This window comes from Corvus cornix, chromosome 1 (genome assembly GCF_000738735.6).
Source record: "Corvus cornix cornix isolate S_Up_H32 chromosome 1, ASM73873v5, whole genome shotgun sequence".
Lineage (NCBI taxonomy): Eukaryota > Metazoa > Chordata > Aves > Passeriformes > Corvidae > Corvus > Corvus cornix.
This window is the reverse complement of record NC_046332.1, coordinates 9501994-9523943: the sequence shown is the minus strand read 5'-3', so window position 1 is coordinate 9523943 and position 21950 is coordinate 9501994. Positions and strand designations below refer to the sequence as shown.

The following is a 21950-nucleotide window of genomic DNA, read 5'->3' as shown; positions in this document are numbered from 1 at the left end:
AAAAGATGGGAATTTTTTAGGATTTTCAAAAATAATAGGATTCTAAATTCCTGATTAAAAATAATGATAGTCTCTTGAAATAGCAACGTGGCAGCTTTTACACCATGTCACATGAGAATGAAGCATTTGCATCTCTGTACTTTGAAATACCATGAGAATTTTTGATTCATAGGAAAGACCCAGGAACAACAGAAAGTTATTAGTATTTACAGAATGGATCTAGTGTTTTAGAGTGCTTTATGCCTATTTAAAGGAAGAGCAAGCAAATACCACAGTAACATTTCCTCTGCAAAACAAACAGAAGCAATCTCTTCAGGGACTGAAAAAGAACTTGTCAACTGCACCAGGCTGGGGATACGGTGAAGGTCAGTTGCTTCCTGGATGTTCCCTGAGCAGCAGTTGTCCTTTCACAGCTCTTCTACCCAGACAAAGCCCGCGACTCTCGGCGGAGCAGAGCAGAGCTAGTTACTGAATGGCACTCTGCCAGCAGAGGAGCAGCCTTTCTTCTCTGGTAAATAAAGCCACGGAGTTCTTCAGCTTGAGCTCCCATAAATACATCAGGCAGGTAGGCAGGCGGTGCCAAACCAAAGCCAGCTGTTTTCCCTGGACACCGTGGAAGCCTCGGGGCTTGTCTGCAATCTGCACTCAATCAACAGGGTACCTCGGTCCCGCTGCAGCGCCGCTCTGCCAAGCACCGACCCCAGCCTGCCTGTGGGACAGACCCAAATCCCAGGCAGCAGCTAGACCTGGCCTATTGAAGGTACTGGCTTCTGAGCCAGCACACAGATGCACACCCTGCCGGCACAGGCAGTCGCTGCTGCATTTTGCAGCTGTTACCCTTCCTACGCCCTCCAAACCTCCAAACCAGTCCAGGCACAGATAATGGAGCAGGACACTGCACCAAAGCCTCGTGCAGCTGGCAGGAAAGGTCTTGCTCCCTTTTTGGAGAGATGAAAATTGATTGGGAAGTTTCATAATGTGCTTAGGATTATACAGATTTTAATGTTGCTCTTGTGTAAAGTCACAGTAATTGAGCCTGAAATGTTAAAAAAAAATAACAAGGGACATAACCTTTTTTTCATAACTTTTGGGTATTGGGCTAAATGCTGAGGGTTGCAAATAGAAGTGATTTTTATGACATGGAATTTTTTAGTGTTTTTGTGTTGTTTGGCTGGACACATATCATGCTAGTCAAAATCAGTAGAAAGTCCCTCCATTGTTTTTACTGGAAAGGAAGATGTCTTAGTTTTCTTTTCACAAAGTTAACCTGTCCAATGTAGAGACAGGGGAAAACTAAACAGCAAAATGAGACCTGTCAGATAGGTTGCTGTGGGATTAGCAACAGAGAAATACAGAGATCAGCCAACTAGGAATTTAAGAAAGAGCCCATTAGAGATTACTGGAAAAGTACATAATCATTATGGCCTTGATCCAGCAAATCACTTAAGTGTATGCTTAACCATGAGTACATGAGAAATTGATTTCAATTGTTCTATCACAAGCTTAATATTAAACATATACTTAAGCATTTTGCTTGATTGGGATCTAATCACACTGTTTATTGAGGGTTAGTTAGCTGGTAGTGCCCTTTAGTGCCCCGGTGTTTTGAACGCTGCGTAGAACACCAAAAACCTGGTGTCCAGGCAGAAAAGTATTCAATAACTGTTAATCAGAAGGAGGTTGTGCGTCAGAAAGGAAGCACTTGTTCTGGAAATTAGATTCAGAATAAGCAGTAAGTTAAAGCTAACACTGAGGTGGAGAAAGTTACCAGTGGTACGTAACATTTACCATGACATTCTCGTATCTGATAGATTCACATTATGAAAATAAAAAAAAGAAAGGCTCATTGAATTAAGAGAATTCATTCATGTAGGCAATAATACAGCACAGGTTTTCACTGAAAATGTATTAGAGCTGGGAGCCAAACAGGTGACAATTGTAATTCTTTCAGTTTTACTTATGTCCAAGCAAAAGACCGGCAGAATCCTGGGTTCCATCCAGAGTGCTGCCGATTCAAATCAGGTCATGGCACCTCATGTACAGCCACCCAAGGATTCCCACGTGCCTCTGTTAGCAATTTCAAGCATGGTACATGCTCTTGTGCCAAGGCCAGTCCTGCCTGGCTCCCCTGGCACAGCTTTCTGTGTACCTGTTGTGCTGTGGGGAATGCTGCTTTGAAAGCTGATGGTGTTCTTTTCTCTCGGAGACCAGGAACATCAAACTCCGAATGCCATGCTTGCCTTTGGCCATTTAGCTATCCTGTGGGTGCTTTTTTGTCTTCTTTTTTCCTTTTTTTTTTTTTGAATGTGATTGCTGCATGCAGTAATTTCACACATGCATGCCCTAATACTGCTGCAATTAAATCAATTAAACTTCTTGGAATAAAGCAAAATGAAAAGGCCTCACTGATTATGCGTTCATTGGACTTGAAAATTTCTTCTGTCCTACTGGCCATTTCCTCTTCTTTAGGGTGACTTTTGCTTCAGGCACTGCATCTGTTTAAGTGGAAGGAGTGAGATTTAACTTTGGTTCAATGTGTGATTTGCAAGGGGGAATATTGGGAGAGACACTTACGTGCTAGGCTGGGATTCAGAATTGTGCTTTTCCATGGGTTTCCTACCTGATTTATGTAGCTTCTGTGCCCATTGCTCTTCATCTATGAGAAGATAATCCTGACCTTCCCCATCCTAGAGGATTTTATCTTCATTATTTTTATTTAAGACTGGAAAGTGTTCAGGTGCTCTGGTATTAGAAGCTGAGGTGAATAACTGAACTGACTTTTCTTGAGTTTGACCTAACCAAGCACGTTTTGTAAATCAAAACTTCAGGACTTGTTGAAAGGCTTGTGTTTTATTGACCATGGGCTGCAAAGCCTCATCCATTCTGATAACTTTTCCTGTTTGTTTGTGTAGGCACATCCAAAGCAATACACAACCTCCTCAGGCTCCAGTTCCTCCCCTAGGATACGTATCTGGAAACCTTATTTCAGATTTGGAAACAGATGTTCCAGATGATGATGATGATGAGGATGATATGGAAGAAGAAACTGTAGAAATCAGTAGGCCACTAAGAGGTCTAGAGCATACTCCAGGCTCCAGTATGGACAATCTAGACAGCTCTGTGACAGGTAACCAAACACAGTGACACCAACTTGTTCCTACCAGTAAAATACATCACCATTTGGACACTTTCTAAGTGAAAATTTATTCCACTTGATTTCTGTAACATTTAAAATGTGTTAATACTAAACACTAAAGTTAAAGAAGGATTTGGAAATACTTTGCTTTGCTGCAAAATGATAAGAGAATTCATGAATTTTAAAAAGCTTTAAAGACTTGAAAGAAAATTCAGTTATATCCTAGCTTTCATGAAAGGTTCATTCTACTAGAAAAGCAAGGCAGTTACATAAAAAGGAGGGGGAAGACCTCAGCTTAGCAATATATATTTCATAAATCAGGAGCAGCATAAAAATGCTATCTTAAAGCACTTTTAGATATTTTGCTGGGTAAATGCTTTCCCAGATGAACACAAGGAAGTTAAAAGACTTCAGAGTAAGTGTAGTTAGATCAGCACAATGTTTATTTCTAGAGTAAATACAACATTTATGTAGGAAAATATGTATTTTGAACCTACTTTATATTGCTGAATTTAGTAATTGTTCCCTTTTAGAAAATCTGTTTAATAATTCTGACCCTCCTTCCCTCACTTCTTCTTGTCCTTTGCATGCCGTGGAAAGCTACAGCATCATCAAAGGGGACCTAGAAAGGGCTGCTATAAACTAATGCACAGAATCTGAATGAATTAAATTGCTGGTGGTGAAATGTAGGCAGTGAAAGATGCTGTTTTTTAAAAACACAGATTTTATATGGAAGTAATGTACTTTTGGTAAGCATCAGTGTCCTTCTTTTTAGGTTGAACCTGGGCCTCTGTATAATGTACTGTGTCCATAATGTGCAGGTGTGCTGGAGACCCAAATATCCCCAATGTCACAGTGGTAGTGGGTGCTGCTTCAGGTTTTGATCTCAGCAGATGAACCCTGATTGTTGGTTTTACCTTAAGGGAGACTTGATCAGAACAACTTCCTACCATGGCACCACTGAATTCCATCTTTGTCCGGACCTCTGAAATTCCAAGGCTTTTGCACCCACACTGAAAGGTTGCTATTCTGAAAACACTGTGAGAATATGACAGTGGTGGAGCATCAATACCTATAATTTTCTTCCTTTTCCTTTGCTGAATGAAATAGTGTGTAGCTTAATCCCACTTTCCAGGTTTTCCTTCACCCTAGAGCCAGACTGCTTGCCAATCTAATTAAGATTTAAGAATTGCATCTCTGCTGCTGCCATTTGAAATCCAGATGCAACTGAAGGCCATAGAGTTAAAGTTTAAATCCCTGAATTGAGAAGGTTAACTTATTAGTGCATGAGTATGTTAACTCACTTTGCTTGAATTTCTAGTGTAATCTCCTTCAGGCAATAATTCTGCATATTTTTGCATATCTCACTAATGGCTCAGCAGCCTTTCTGTTAGCAATTCACTACAAGTTTTGCACTGGTAAAACAGCAATAAATAAATAAATTTTTAAAAAACAGCCTGGTATAAATTTTTCATTTGGTATATATTAATATGCCAATGCTTACATATCAGTAAATCAGAAAATTAATGTTTCCACATTTGCATCTTCACCTAATAGTTTGGACCACCCTCCCTAGAACAAATAAGAAATAGTTGTATTCCTGCTCCAACTAGAAACTTTAGTGCTTACTACAGTTCATACTTTTATGAATAACCTTCAAGCTTCTTACAATATTTATAAATCTTCTTCCATTTTTGGAGTGTTAAATATCTAATTACTGGAGTGTTAAAAGCTTCCCGATATTTTGGAAGAAATTGGTCAGAACTTGATAATGTAGGCTGGGAGTGTACTTAAGTTGATCTAAATATACACCCACTCATCACCACCACTAACTTCATGTGGCCTCATCAAGCTGAAAATTAAAGTTTTTCATTTGCTTTTTCTTTTGCTTGTTTAATTACTAGCTCTGGTTCACGTGACAAGGTGTGTGCTGGCACTGCAGGAAGGGAATGTGCAGCTGGAAAGGAAGCAAAATTATAGACTGGCCCTATAGCATAAAGCCAACATTTAGACTGACTTAATTAAGGAACAACAGCCTTACAGAAGTGCACCCAGAGTGTTAGTCTAAAGGGTCTGTAAGATGGCAAAATCTCCAAATAACAAAACTATTCTGTTTTCCTCAGTTGCTGTATGGGTAAAACCTTGATTTTAGGAGATTTTGTTTTGGGCTTGTTTTTTTCCTAAGGGTGGAAAGAAATTGCCTATTATACTTGGGCAATTTTTTTTTCAAAAGAGAATTTTAATTTTTGTTTATCTGTTTCTGTTAACTCTTCTAGGCTGTGCTTGTTGGTTTTAAGGGGTGTATAGCAAATTGCTTCAGTTGTTCCCAAGCTGTTTCTCATTCTTCAATTTGATTGCTATTAAAGTACTGTAGAACAACTAAATCGTTCTTTCTTGTGCTGAGAATATATAAGCTGCTTCTTTTCACAGAGCCTTTGGTGACTTCAACCAGCATTTTGCTAGGAATTTATAGATCACGTTTTCACTTCTCTAAATGTATTTGAAAATGGAGGCAAATGAGAACAGCTGACCCAGATGAAGCAATATTTCTGTTCATTCTGAAGTGCCCTGGGAGTTCAGTGTTTGTGAGAAATCTAAATTGACATCCCTTGGTCCAGACTTCCTCCAAACAGAGTTGCTGTGGAGGGAGCAGAGTGAGGTTCCTCACCCTGTAGTGTTAGCATGCCTCAGCAATGCCTCAAAGATACCCACTCTTGGACTGAAATGGGGCTTTGTTCTTTATGGCTGAGCTGAGAACAAGGATTTCCTGCAGTGCCAAATGTGGGATTCTCTGAGGGGAAGCACTGGCACTGCATGAGCCAAAGCACAAACTGCTGAATCCCTCTGACACCACAGTGCTGCTCCTTTAAACTATTTAAAAGTCAAGTTGTCTTCCAGGCCCTTGAGTTTTAGTCACAGCTAACTGAAGATTCAGACAAGGATTTAATCTGCACTATTAAGCTTTTCTCTTTGCAGGTGGCAGAGACATAATGTTGATGTGTATAATAAAGTGAAACAAAAGGAGGAGCGCACAGGAACTGTATCTTAACATTCTCCAGATATCACAAAGAGAACTTAGAGAGGGAGATTTGGATTTGAGAGCTTGTGGGTTGTAATATGAAATTAAATCCAAGGTTTTGCTTGGATTTGCTTTCATTCCCAGTATGGTTTGTTAGGATACTGAGTCACTGAATCTGCTTTGAAAAATAATAGAAAGAAAGAACCAAAACACACTGGTAAAACTTTTGCTCACTTGACTTTTAATTCATAATTATTTAGGGTTATTTTTTGCTCTCAGAGACACATTGAAATATTTTTTTTCTTTCTCTTATGTTTAATGTTTGCTTTTATAATAAATTGCTGTGCAGAGTTGTGGCATGGATGGCCACAAAGAGTCTGTTACGTTTTTCTACTTTAACAGACTTAATTAACTGCATATGATGACTGTAGAAGAAATTAATTTGCTTCTCACTGAAATCAGTAAGAAAAAACCTAGGGTTTTTCGGGTCAAAGTATTATGGTTTGGGGGTTTTCTTTGCCCTGTCCTTATCTCCTCCTCCTGCAGCACCAGTGCAGCTGGTAGTGAGAGCTGTGTACCTTCAGTCCTGGTGCATTTTGACTGAGGGAAGAATTTGACTCATTAACTAGCACGGAAATTAGAACAAGGCCTCTTCTACCTGACTGATACAAATGGATATAAACAGAGAGATATTCTTGCAATCAGTGCCACAGCAAATGGATTGCAATTTTTTTTTTTCAATAGAATTATATAGATCTAAATTATAAAAATCTCTGTAGATTGTGTAGCTCAGCAAGGAAGAATATCCCTTATCTGACATGTTTTGGTCTTGATTAAAAGACTCACTGATCACTGTCTGTATGGAAAAAGTTGTTCATTCACTGTGTCTGAGCACAAATGGAATAATTCTTGAAAACTGCACAATATCATTTTCATGAGCCATTTTTTACCACGGCAGAGCTCAATATTTATATTGATTTGCTTAGGGATACCTATTGCAAAAGATTCTATTTTATAAGCAGTTAGACAGATTGCATTTAATAGGAAGAATGTGTTTCATGGATTAAATATGTGCTCAGAAAATAGGAAACTGCTACTTTTTGTATCTCATAAAAATGGTAATGCAACAATTAGCAGGGTCATATTATAAAGCACAGACTTTACTCTAGCTTAATGGATCTAGGGATATGCATTCATCAGCAACGATAGATTTAGCATAAAATGACATGTAAATGAATTGATGACTGATCATAAATTAATTTTAGTGCTGAAGAAGTAATAGAGACACAGCAAGATGCCACTTTATCATAGTATTTTACTGCTCAGCAACATTTGAGCAACTACTTAATGTTCTGTGTGCATTTCTTTTCTAACAGCTTGAATAAATTTGAGATTTTTTTGTGCCTTTCAGCAATATGGAAACCAAAAAAATCTAGAAAGATGGAATGCAAACAGAAATAAATTGAGCTAAGTGACATAAATTCATTTTTCATTAGATGTTTATGAAGGTCATTAATTATCATTGGACCTGTGAAGTGCCAAATATCTACGTATGGTTTTTACCTCCCTTTTTTTTAGTGTTTTCTGCCCAGAAATAAAATATTTAAAACTTAAGGGTTTATTCCAGGTGTATACATTTAAATATATGGATATTTATGGTGGAGGAAAGTACAAAACAAAGTCTAGTTTTTGGAAATGTGATCATATTTATATTCTGCATTCAAACACTTCTGTTATTCTTTCTTATTTTGATGGTACAATGACTATTGCCCCTTCTATTCCATCACTTCCACCAAAATCAGTGGGCATTCTTGCTGTGTAATCACGACAGTGGTCAGACATACCCAAGAGAAGGATAGTATCTTTCTCCTGTACAAAGGCTAAAAGAATTCTGTAACTGGTTTCAACTGAAGTAGCATCAGTCCCCAAGGACATCACCCACACTTCACAAACCTAAGCAGTCTATCCCTGTTCCATTAAAAAACTGCAGAGGAGCAGGGGCTTTATATTAATACGTGTTGGATGGTCTTGTAAAGGAAAACACAAGAGGTAAGCACATAGAGGTTGTTAGATGCAGGAAGTATCTAATGGAATTCTCAGAAGTGTCAGGTTTGTTGTGAGCAGCATTTATTTCATAGGTGCATTAGACTTTTTTTATTATTATTTTTAAGTAAAGCAACAGTACAATTTACAAAGAAAAAGAGCATTTTTATTGCCAGCAAAATGCCACTAAAAGCAGTAGCATGCAGTTTGCTGGGAGCTGGCACCTCTGTTCCCCTCACCTTTCCCTGAGAGCAGAGAAGCTTTCTGTTTGCATTAGCACCAAGAGATATTTTATGGAGCAAGGAAACAGAGTTCAACTTTTCACAGAGCTGATTTTGTTCTGCATAAAGCATTTACTGCTGCTGTCAGCAAGAGTAAAATTTACAATTGCCAGAAAGCGTAAAAACTCAAATGTGCTCTTGGAAAAAACATAGTGAGCTGCATGTAAAGGAGACACTAAAAGCCTGTTTCATCCCATTTCAAAATGCACAGTTGATCTGAAAGGAACGTCAGCATCTCTTATTCTGCCTTTATTCAGAGCAAAACAAATGTGCATCTGATTTGGAAAGCAAGAGGCCAGTGGATGCCTTTAAACAAGCAGTCACCACGTGTGCTATGTTAACACAGCTGTGTGGTGGCCTGAGGTGCCCGGGCTGGGCTCCAGCACTCCCATGCCTTCTGGGCAATGTCTACACCTCTGCAGGTCAGAGCAAAATGGGATTTACTGCTGCAGGTTTTGGTGGGGAAAAGCAATTGTTTATGCAGTGAAACTGAATAGCTCAGGAATCAGTAGAAATAATGTAGAGATTTTGCCTTTAGCTCCCTGGTCACACACAGCTGTGGGTGCTGAATGTGTCTCAGGGTATCTTGCTGACTTCAGCAGTTACAAAAAGTTTCTATATAAAAAGTTGCTGCCAGCAACCAGAAATAACATAGAATGGTTTGGACTAGAAGGGACTTTTAAAGGTCATCTGGTTCCAACCCCCCTGCCATGGACAGGGGCACTTTCTACTTGACCAGGTTGCTCAGAGCCCCATCCAGCCTGGCCTTGAACACTCCCAGGTTTGAGATATCCACAACTTCTCTGGGCAGCCTGTTCCAGTGCCTCACCACCTTCACAGGAGAGAATTTCTTCCTTATACATAAGCTAAACCTTCTCTCAGTTTGAAAATATTTCTTCTTGTCCTGTCACTACAGGCCTTATCAGAAAAGCCTCTTTCTGTCTTTGTTATAACCCTCCATTGTATATTGAAATGCTGCAGGAAGATCTCCCCAGAGCCCTCTCTTCTCCAGGATGAACAACCCCAGTTGTCCCAGCCTGTCTTCACAGAAAAGGGGTTCCAGCACTCTAATCATTGTTGTGGCTCCTCTCTGGACACACTTGGACAGGTCCATGTCTGCCTTGTGCCCCAGACCTCAGAACTGGATGCAGAACTCCAGGTGGAGCCATGACATCCCAGTAAAACTCATGTCCCTGAGAGAACAGAGCTGTGCTTCCGGCCTGACAGGTCCCTCCTAGAACAGCTGCTGGAGGAGAGGGGAAGAAGGAATGATCCATAGCCAGAGCACACTGTTCCTAGACTTGCTAACACTTCCTGCCTGTGGGAATGTGGAGGAGTATAAGAACAGAGATTTTTGTAGTACTAGCCTAGAAAACTGGCAGTCTGATAATAAAAATGTAGGTAGTTTTAGAAAAACTGGCATGTCTCTGAGAGTGTAGAACAATAGCTGTATTCACATACTATGTGCTTTTGCAGATTTTCAGTATATTTCATACCTAAAATGAGGTTTATTTTTTTTTTACTGACTAACAGAGCAAATGAAAAACAGCTACTACACATACCCTGAAAGTGTCCCACCCAAATTACCATGTGCACTGTATGTTGTGTAACAGCTGTGGTTAGCAAATGGACAGAGCACTGTGAGCAAGTGGAAATTAAAAGTTCTTCTAAAACATCCATAGTCTCATGGACTATGATACTGAAAACAAAAAGTGCTCTGTACAGTATATGGTTTTATATGTCTCTACACAGACAATAGAATATATGTCTATGAACAGAAAACCCTTGGGCCCTGAAATTAATGGCACATGTGTTAAATTTTAGCATCTAAGTATCATCCTTTGATATCTGTAGCTCTAGTTATATTTTTGTGTTTCAGCTTGTGCTCACATATTTTGTGGAATGTGTGTATAAGTGATGTTTGAAAATGTCCTCAGTTATAGCATTTCATTTTCTTACATCTTCATGAAGTGTTTTATCTGTAGTATCTCTTTTCATACATCATCAATAACTGTTGCTAAGTGTCTTTGCTCTCCATTCGCTATGATGTCCTATCACACTTTGATTGTTAGTTCAGAAACTATCCTCTCAGAGGAAATTCAGTTTTAGCTTTCCCTTGCTGTTATCTGGGCTCCCTTACATCTGTCTGCATCAGGTCGAGTCTGTTTGGAAAATAACAATTTTATGTGTGCTTTTGGCAAGCAGAACCAAATTCTGTCACTCTCTGTTGCACTTAACTCACTTTCTGCCTGTCAGACCTCCACAGACCTCTTTGGTTTCTTTTCCTGTGTCTGAGGAGTGCACAGGTTTTTGTTATTATAGCCTGCCACTTCTCTGACATTCAAAGGTTTGGTCACTGCAGCATCACAAAATAATCTATTGTTCTTGGGCTTTGCGGTGCAGCGTGCTACTGAATTCCAGGATTCATTTATTGTATTCATGAGCTATTTTTGCAGGACATTTTTAATATTTGACACCACCATTAGTTAATTAGCCTATCAATTAACCAATAAGCAGGTCATTATTGATTTACTACTTAACAATTTAAACACAGCAATGCTTTCTTGGACATGGATTAGGAAAAGGCTACTGTACTACTATGCATTTTATGTACATTTACAGAAATTCAGCTCTGCTGACTTAGTCAGGGCCATGATGCATCCCTCCTCTCCTGTCTTCATGTCTTTGAAAACCAGTTCTGTGCTCATTCACACAGGTTCACTGGGCTTTTTTTTTTTTTTTTCTCAGCATATAAATGCTGTTAAAAAGCCCATTTCAGGTATTTCGGTGTGGGGGTGGTGCCTGTACTATCTCAGAACAGCACGCTGTGTCTACACAGCACCATGCAATGCCATGCAGCAGCTCAGGTCCCAAAGCAGTCTGGTTGCTCTGCACCTCACCTGGACTTGGTAGTTCATTAGCAGGGCTGCCCTGTTCCTGGAGAAAAGTACTTGCTGCTGGCTCTTCCTTTTGCCTCCCGCTCCACTGCACAGTGCGGAATGACCCTGGGACATTTTAGAAGTACAGAACGCCACCATCTCCATCTGAAACCCTGAAAGAAACAGAATTACAGTATTTGGGAAAAAAAAATTTAATTGAGTGATAGCTTTTGAAACTGCCATGCTGGGTAACTGATTGATGCTTGATTCATGCATCAGAAAAAATAATAAAAAAAAGAAAAGCGAGTAAGATTAATCCTTCCTTCTCTTTTGCTCTATATTTCAGTTATGTCAAGATTTCTATATTCCTTTCATGTGGTTTTTCTGGTATCTAGTTTTCTGACTGCATTTTTATGATGTTGTTATCACTTTCCTCTCCTGCAGTGGTGGTAATCCATTGTTAGAAGGTACCATGGGACCAACACTGGTCTAGTGACTCACTCAGTATTAAATTTGAGCATATATTTGCTCTGCTCTTGAATCCTAATTATTTCAAACCTTTTAAAAAAAAGTTATTTTAATCCACTGGAATGAACTACTTTGGATCAGCTGTTTTCAGGCCATTAAAACTGCTCATTTACTTTAAGGTTTTGATTGACAAAATTACATGGTTCCAGTCTTGTTCAGAATAGCTCTTGAAGCCCAGGTCTGACTTTAGCCATATCTACCGAGACTTACACATGTGCAGTCCAAAATTAAGACTCGGTTTGGCAAATATCAAACTAGATACTGATTTGTAACAAGCCAAGTAAAACAAACATAGTAAAAACAGTCACACTGAATTCAATCACAGGAAAAATCCATTAATTTTAAAAAAATTTTACTGTGGAACCTTTGCATGTGTAAAGAACATGTGTTATTTTGTTTCCAGGACCATTATTTTGTTTCCAGGCTATGTGGAGCAAACTAGGAATGAGATCCCAGCTAGCACTGATAGTACTCTGTTGTACCAAACTCTGTCAGATAAACTTTGGGGTTTGTGTTGTTAAAGGACACAATAACTGGGTCTTTAAGCTTTAGATGAATATTGCTGTTTCGTACCAAGCTCTGTCAAATGAATTTGGGGTTTCCTGTTAAGAAAGGACATATTAAGTGGGTCTTTAAGCTTTAGATGAACAAAGAATATCAATGTGCACCACTCACTAGCCCCCTACATTTGTTTTTAGGTTCAATGGTAAATGGATGGGGTTCTGCGTCTGATGAGGACCGTAACTTTTCTAGTCATAGATCTAGTGTAGGTAGCTCCTCAGATGACTCGATCTTTACCAGCGGCACTTTTGCACAAGCACTGGTTGCAGCAGCAGATAAAGCTGGGTTTAGGCTGGATGGAACCAGCCTGACAAGAACAGGTTTGTAGACTCAAAGTTGATGCTTTCTGCATGAAGGGTGTCTCTGCCTATCCTTCTCTCAGTGAACCTACGTCTCACACTTGTCTAACATGCATGGAATAAGGTGGATGGAGATACTCTTACTGGTGTATTTTAAATGAAACCTTGCATTATGTTTCATTTTTAGAGATTTGAAGTAGTGAATAGCACAAGCTTTTAATCTGCACTTCGGTCTGCTGCGGTTCCCCTCAGTGCTGACTCTGCTGTAGATTTACTGACATATGCTCATTTAATATTTCGGTAAAGAGATTGCTAATTCTGCCTTGCAGCCTTTGATGATTTCATTTTCTGAATAATCTCCTCACAATCATTCACATTTCCAGTGATGAACATCATCTTTAAACTATTATCTCCATCCCTGCTCTTCTGTTGCATTTCTTGCAAAAGTGTGTTTTTCTCCAAAGTTTTTCTAAGCATGGGGTGACTTGGTGTGCTTTTATTGTTAACAATACAAACTGTTTAAAGCTGTGTTAATAGCTGATTTAAAAAATAATTAATTCAATAAGTTAATATATTTTGATAACATTTAATTTTGGTTATGCCAACTGAATCTGCCAAGTAAAATGTAACAAAGGTAAAGTGGATATTGCATTTGAAAACAGCCAATCTTCTGAAATTAATTAAGGAAAATGAAATATATTTTAGCTCTTATTTTTAAAGCTCCATATGTTTTATTTCTATTAAAAATAAAAGGAAAAATTATCTTTAAATATTCTGTTAAAAAAAGAATAAATTTACATTTTCTTAGTCTTGTCAAAATGGCAACAATAACTAATTATTTAAATCCACAAATCTATTAGCAAAGTATGAACTTGGGTCATTTTTTGTTATGCTTCCTCACCTGATTCCTAGTGATAGGTCCCATAATACTCCTCACATTTAAATTTTTTAGACTACTAGTCTGGTATGAAGTCTCTCCTTCATGTGCACTTAGGAGAAATATCTCACGTGTTGGGGGCTGAGTACTGTAGGCTTTCTGCATGCAATAACTTCATGGCAAGCACTGCCTTTTAGGAACGTTAGGAATAAAGGAAAGAGTTGATGGCAAAGTCCTAAGATCCAGCTTTTCTCAACTCACTGGGACTTTTGCCACTGCCTTTGGTCAGACATAGTCATAGTCATCAATCCTTAAAAGATTGTTATTTCACCGTAGCTGAAGCCCTCAATTGTTTCCTTATATTAATGGAAAATTGAGTAAATCTGTCTTATCATTTAAAAAAAAACCTAAAGAAAGAAAGGAAAACAAAAGAAAACTCATGTAGACCTTGACTTATCTACTGCAGAAACATTTGGCCAAACTATGACTTAAAAGATACTGTTTTCCTTGAATAGTCTCACCGGTTCTGAATGAAAGGAGCAAATCCTTTCCATCCTTTTCTTTGGTGGTATTTGCTCCAGTAAAAGCTAATGCAAAGATTCACCCAAAGTTACTGTCACTTGTATCAAACGTTTGAGAAGTGCAGTTTCTGCCACCTACTCATAACAGAAGTAAATGGACACAAAAACACAGACACTTAGAATAAATATGATTTTTTTTTATACCTATGTGAATGGAAAATACAAGGGAAGGATGAGAGCCCCGTAGTCAGCTGTATTTTCCTAGCTTAATTAGGTTACAAATGCACGTAAAGTGAGTATGTGTGTAATTCCTCAGACAGACCATTAGAGTACAGGGTACAAAAAAGGATCCAGCAGTTGTGGTAGAGACTTTATGATTATTACCCTCTTATTCTCTTAATGATCCAGCAGGCAAAATGGAAATAAAATAAAAACCCACATGCAAACAAACAGCCCTCCCTTCTTTTCCACACAGAAACCTCAGCAAATGGAAGCACTCCCCCTGCTCACTGCAGTGTCATTAGGATGTGTCACCTTGCAGGGCAGGGTGGCTCGGTCCGACATCCCTGTTACAGCCCCGCTGCCCCACAGCAGCCCCCCAGAGTGCAACACGGTGTCTGGCAGTGCAGAAGCAGCAGTGTTATCCTGTCCATTGCTCTGAAGGGAGCCTGAAGGTCCTGACTCTATTCCTCTGCAGTCTGGACAGTTATTTTCACCCATTTAGAGCAGCTGTGAAGTATTCTCAGCGGTAGATACTAAAGGAGATGTCCAGCTTGATAGCCTCACGTGGGAATGTTTGATTGCCAAGCATAAGAGGCACTGGTGAATCCAGATGCAATGTGTCTCTCCTGCCAGACACTTTGATTCCAGTTTCCAGAAGCCATCATGTGATTTGCCATGAAGTTCAAACAGCTTTCCTTTTTAACACCCTTGGGAAATTAAATCAAGAATTAGTGGATTCATCCTTGTCTCCACTTAAACACACTAAATCTGCTACAGAAAGTCTGACACTGCTCAGCAGTTCTTACTGGAAAGGCTGCATACAAATACAAGATGCTGTAATCAGTTATTAAGTGCATTGAAAAATGTGTTATGGGAGTCTGCACATCATTTGTGTTTGCCCCATGTGAGATTTAGGTCAGTGCTATTTCTTTTGCCTCATTTTCATGAAGGGATAAAAGAGAATGTTTGGTGCCTTTTTCTTCTTAAAACCAGCATTCTGAATGAATAATCACATTGCTTTAGTCAAAAGAATAAGTGAAGAATCTGCGTCCTGCACTCACTAGTTGCATGTTGTGAATTTATTTTTGCAAAACATCTGTGCAACATGCTAAGAGCTGGGATGGAATTTCAGGCTCACATCTGAATTTCTCTGCATTAGTAGTCTTTTTTTTTTATTTTTATTTTTAAATGAAATTTTAATATTTTGTCTATGTTCATCTGTTGTGTTATCCTTATCCATGAAACAAGGGCTTGATCACTTGTCTTTGTCTGGCTGCAGCTGTGCCAGCTATAGAGGTTAATGTTCCCAAAAGCTTATTCCTGCTTTCTCCCAGCTCCAGAATTAGCTGCTTAGGCGGGTGTGCTGTAACCCAATTTCAGTTATAATGAGCTAGGTTGGCAAAGGCATTGTTTTCAGACTATATATATGTTCAGTTGGGCTTTTTTTTTTGGTTTTTGGGTTTTTTTGGTAGAGGAGGGTTAGGGAATGTCCAAATGAGGGGTTCAAACGTGGTAACCTCTGATAGCTGGCAGAGATGTGCAGCTGGGGACAAGCCTGCCTGAGGGCACGGCACAGCAGTCAGAAGGTAGAAGATCAAACCTGAGACAGTCACGAAATCTCTGAAGTCAAATAGTGAAATATTATCCTAACATGTATGTGCTAATGTGAAACATGTTAGAGAGATTACAGCTACTTTTTCACTTTGCCCTCTTGGCACTGAGAATATTTCAAATGGGATGCTGAGCTGCATATTACTCCCAGTTAAGCTTTTCTAGTTCAGGTAATATGTGACAGCATGTTGGAAGTAAGCACATCTGTTGGAAGGTTTTACTAGAAAACATAACTCACTGCAGGGTCGACCATGGTCTAAGTTAACCAGAGGATAAAAAAACCTCCTTACTATCATGGGCCCAGTTGACCAAAACAATAGCAAACACCCATTTTGCCACTTTCTATCAACTGTTAACTCCATTTGGGCCTAGAGCAGCACTGAAAGAGATGAAGTTCTCACGGGTTTATGCATTTTCCCTTGCAGATAGCATTAAAACATATAAGAATTTTAGTTACTAATTCTAAATGAGTTAAGAAGTTAACATCTCCAAAATTTGGCAAGAATGACATACACATGAACAAAAGAAAGTAAAAGATGGTGATTTTTAGTTTTCATCAGTTATCATTAAACATTAAGTCTAGTTAAGTTAACAGAGTAAAAATATCAGAACAAGAGGAAGCAAATGTAGTAAATGAACTGTGCTCTTTACATTCTGAGGCTTTTAATGATCTGCTCCATACAACAGCATCACAGATACTTCTTTAAGAGAAATCATGTAGCTTGAATAGTGTATATATATATATATATACACACACACACACACACAACATATATAAATCTGAGGTCAGAATATATATTTTTAACAAATAAAGGTTCTGAAAATTAACTGGAAAATTTTAGCATTCAAATATACCCCCATTTTTATTTCTTGAGAAGAGAGAGCCCTTAAGTATACAGACCTACACTGCTACATAGCTTGCAAAATCAGTTATGTTTATCTCGCTGGAGCTACTCCAGATATACAGTGCATATGGGAGCCCCTAAAATGAGAATCTGGCTCAGCAAACATGAAAGTGGAAGGCAGGAGGAGATAAATTTGATATGATTGCAGAACTGTTTTCCTTCCCTGTTCAAGGCTGAGGAGTTGTTATGACACATCTGTTCAGCACACAGAGCAGGTAGGAGTTACATGGCATACAGTAGTTCTATCACAACAGATGGAATAATTTTAATTATAAAAGTTAAAGACAAAAGAATGCCAAGTTTCTCTACTTAACTTTTTGTGGTGTGTCTTAAAGCAGCTGCTATCAGTGGGTACCTTGAGGGGACACTTGTCTGCCTCTGAGAATTAGACCTGATTTAATGTTTCAGAGCAGACATTAGCAGAACAGCCCATTTCAAGGCAGTAACATTTTTTCATCTGGTTTCTCTTTTTTTTTTTTTTTTTTTTTCTTCTTTAGGCAAAGCATATACTTCCTCCCAGAGACCTCGGCCAGGCAGTCCTTTTTCTACTGACAGCAGCACCAGTGCAGCTGTCAATCAGGGTCAGAGGCCGAGGCCCACGAAAAAACACAAGGGCGGACGTTTGGAGCAGCCCCCTTTGCCTCATCGCCGGGAGGGAATCACGGACGGTGAGTGTCGGGGAGGAAAACCTGCAACAGGCAGGTGTGCACAGCAGGAGAAGGCAGAGCCACCTTCTCAGGAGTAGTGGTTACAGTCAATTAATGCTTTGGTGGAGTGGGGTCCCCAGGTTGGCACATGAGCAATATCGCAGCTCTAGCAGTGTGGGGCTTGGGTGAGTGTTCGAGGAGCTTTTCTTCATTTCTGCTCTGAACATGTCATCATCTCTTAGGGTTTCTCTGATCTCTGTATAAATCTTACCCCAAAATGACTTCATTGCACATGAGCTGACATTGAAAAATGGCCTGTAATTTTACATTTTATGAAAGTAGCCACCACTAGCAGTAGCTGTATGTCATGAATTCCTAAGGAGAAGCAGAGAGCTGCTCCCACAGGACTCTGTTTGGTCTGTGCCGGTTTTGACAGACGCCCAAGAGCTACAGCAACACGTGCCATGCTTTTCCCATGATTCTGCCTCACATCTTGTCCATGCTGCTTCAGTCCTGACATCCACTGAGCTCAGTGACTGTGTCTTCCTATTTTACATATCCACTTCTCACTTATGACTACTTCCCATTTGGAAATTTCTGGCATGTCTGTTCTGCTCTTCTGATAATTAAGATAAGCTCTGTCTTCCATTTTCTCTGTCTACCCTTCTTGAGTCTGGCAAAAGACACAATTACTGCATGTTAGTTTTTGAGGAAGACTGGATAGGAAGGTGGCCAGCTGGCTACCTCCCCCTCATTTCTTCTGATCCCTGGCCTTGCATCTGTAGGTGTTGAAATGGTCAGAGTATTCACCAAAGAGGTTATTGTTACATCTCCTGCTCTGTGGCTCATTCTCACTGCCATATTATTTGTGGAAACAACTTAAAGTAGCTTAGATTCTGCTTATATGGATCCGAGTTCCTTTAAACATTAATTCCCTCCCCTTGTGGATATATTCCAGTGGCCTTTCTGTTACACAGATCTGTTGAATAGATGTGTCTATGAGAACAGTAACTGGAAATCATGGAAGTCACTTGTGGTGCTGGCCATACTCTTTCTGTGCATGTTTTGTTAACCCTTCTGAGTGGGTATCCTGTCGCCCTGAACTGTGAGCGTCTTGGGCCACAATTTCTGTGTACATGTGAGCTTATAGTGCACTCAATATGGTGGCACTAATCTTTCTGCTTCTGAATACTGTTGCTACAGAAATGTTTTACGGTAGTGTGGGTACCAGAAAATTAATGGGAATCCAGTTCAGGTTATGAGACAGATGGAAGTGGGGCTCCTCAGAGAGTGACTCCATCATAAAATTTGGAATTGTTTTACATTAGTGAAAGAGATAAGATTTTAAGATCTATTTTAAAAGAGGAAACTCGTATTGTATTTTATTTATCCTTTATAAAATACTAATCTTAATGAAGTTTCTTTCATATATTTAAATCAGAGTAACAATGATATACTGTTTCCTTCAACTTCTCAGACACAGGCATTAACCATAACAGCTTTCGGATTCATTAGATTAGTATTTGTCTTTTATAAACCTAGCTAAAGTCCTTGCTATATGTTGCAAAAATGTATAATGTCCTGGAGCAATAGGGGAACTGTTCCCATCCTGTATTAACACAGGAACAAACAAACAAACACAAATGGTACCATTTTCCGCTTCAACTCCTACTGAATATGAGTCATTAAAGTGTAATGTCAAATCTGAGTCATAGTTAAATTTGCAAAAGATCATTTGTCAATTAAGGAAGCTAAAGGTTGCTGCTGCCACCTGCATGTATGTAAACAATTGAATTTAGGAATCTCTGGTTTGCAGAAATTAAAAATGGTAACTGGGTGCTTTCTGTGAAATACTGCAATGAACTTTACAAAGACAGACAATACCACTCTGCTTAAGCTATAGCTAGAAAAAGCAAGTAGGAGAACCTCATATATGGTCAGCAATTCCAAGCCCTAATCCAGGCCAGTCCATTCAGCCTGGGGTCATCCTGATTTCTGTGAAAAGCATCACTGTACATTTTCTCTGGTTTTTCAAATCCATTCCCTTATAACTACTTCCTCTTGGATTTGTCATGTGAGAATATACTTGGTTTGCCAGTTGTTTTCGAATTCCCAGGTTGGATGAGTCCTGGTATCCTGTGTTTAAGTCTCATCACATACTGGATGTCTGTCATTTTAAATTTTCATTGACTAAGAAAGCTCCAGCTTTCTCTGCCATTCCCATACACATCCTGAGTGTTTCCTCCTTGTTAACTGTAACCATGTGGGACAGTGCAAAAGGCCTAAGAAACTGTAATATTTAACACATAGCACACACATCTCAGACCGTGTGAGCATTTGAGGGTTCAACTTCATGCTTAGCTTTGACAGCAATCCACACAAATCCCCTAAAACCCTGCTTCTTCATTTCCTTCAGCTGCAGGTCAGAAGCCTCTAGAGACTGACTCTAGATGGAGTCTTCTTATTTGTCTTGCTGTACAACTTGTTCTCTCACTTCCCCATCCTGAAAGACTGTGGAGACAACAGCAAATCCACAGAGGAAGAATCTGTTATAAATCCCTCAGATGATCAAAACTTTCATTCTGAGCTCACAGTCCACCATAAAAAAAAAGGAGGTTTTTAGTGTTAGTGCTCAAGGAATAATTTGTTTTCCTTGAAACAATGTAGTCATGAATTGCAAAACAGTGGAATCTGTCATATAGTTTGCAGCATGGTAATTGTGTGACTGAAGTTAAAAGCCCTTCCTTAGCTGAGCATGATATGCAAAAAAAAAAAAGGGGAGGCAGAAGGGAAATGTGCTTAGGGTTTGAAAAGGAGAACTGGAATATAAGACTTATGTTACCATGCCTTGCCACTAACTTCCTACTGTGTATTAAAAATAATTTTTTCTAAGGTAGATCACTGTAGAGAAAATACTTCTTCCTGATGCTAGAAAATGTTTCAGAGGCTTATTAAATGTCACAGTAATTATCACCCCTAGGAAAAGAAATCACTGACACAGGTAGAAAGGTGTGTCCTTACAGTTGTAGGTTCTTTAACTTGATGCTTTTTCCAGTTAATAATGAGAGGCTGTGCCAAACCTTGACTGGTGCCTGAATCATTTAGCCAATGCTCTGCCTTCTAAGGAAGGGCTGGAGTAATCCCAAACTGAATATCCATTTTCCCCTTATCAGGCACTCTGATGTCCTACAGCTCCTCAATCACAATCCCTCCATTACTAAATCAATAAGACCATCACCTGCCCACCAATGCACTTATGAATTGCCTTGCAGGTTTGATAATCCTGCCATTAGAGGCTTCAAAATGAAAGTCTGGATGACATCCTACTGACCTGGAAAGTTACTAGCTCAGGGCAGGCTTTCAGATATTTTCCCTAGCATCTGAACGATAAATGGGATTTAGATGGAAGTAGGGTGAATCAGTGTTACCACTCTGGGTATGCTCACTGAAAATCCCGCTGAAGTCCCTAAATTTCTAAATTCAGAACTTCTCTGAAGTGATTGTCATGATGGAACGAGTTGGAATGCTTCTATGTGGTAATAAGTCTTCCTGTGAGGATGTGAGACTTCTAACTCAGCTGACATCTGTTACACATTTAGTAGGGGTAGGGAAGGCAAGGCAAGACTATTCTCAGTGTGTTGGAGTAAGAAATTAATGACTCCAGATACATGGGATCTTTCTATATACCGAGGCAAGATAGCAGAAAATATTTAATTCTTTACTAAGGCACAAGATTTTCAATACAGGATGTAAGTTGCAGAGCAAATAAAAAGCCACATTTTCAAATGAAGCTTTCTTCCAGCTTCTTTTATTAAAAAGGACAGGTAGGTGTTGCTGTGACTGTCAACCTGAGTAAGGAAGTGAAGAAGCAAACAGTTTAATCAGGTGATGTTTGGCTACAATTAGTAACTGTTCTTACAGATCTTCTCAGACACGTTTGTCACAGTTCAGTCAGTCTGTACTCAGGCCAGAGCCAGTTTATGTTAATTCCAAAGTACCTGTAGTTCTTCTAGAGTTCTGTGAAGCTTCATTACAAGATACGTTTTGTTTTTCTCTTCAACTCATCCACAGGTTTAAAGCACCCAAGGAAATTTACAAATATGCTGTTTCATTTCACTTCTATGCATAAGTCAGTCTCTATGCTTATTTTGTGGATGGATAAAAGCAATAATCAGGTTAACAGTAGATCAACACCATAACTCTACGGTAATTCCAGGAGTCGCAGCCAGCTCTAGAACATGCAGTATAGTTTAAATACAAGCCTTCTTTCCTTTTAAGTATCTAATTAATAACAACTATTAGACAGCAATTTCTGAAGTAGGGTAGTCTATTTAAAGTTTAGTACTGCAATAATTTCAATGCATTTTTTTTTTTCTATGCTACAACTTGAAAATTTTGTTTATATTGAACAGTAAATATTT

General features: G+C 39.1%; 1 protein-coding gene across 11 annotated transcripts in view; it reads left to right on the top strand.

The window, feature by feature from the left end:
* Positions 1-21950, top strand: part of ROBO2 (roundabout guidance receptor 2) — a 1042619-nt gene that overhangs the window by 1005937 nt on the left and 14732 nt on the right. For 7 of the 11 annotated variants that reach the window (XM_039556213.1, XM_010399525.4, XM_010399519.4 and 4 more), the window contains 3 exons: positions 2913-3127; positions 12585-12767; positions 17380-17550. In XM_039556213.1, coding sequence (XP_039412147.1) covers positions 2913-3127; positions 12585-12767; positions 17380-17550 — 569 coding nt within the window. The remainder of the gene's footprint in view (positions 1-2912; positions 3128-12584; positions 12768-17379; positions 17551-21950) is intronic. The other 4 variants (XM_039556243.1, XM_010399524.4, XM_010399528.3 and 1 more) reach the window with 1 other exon arrangement.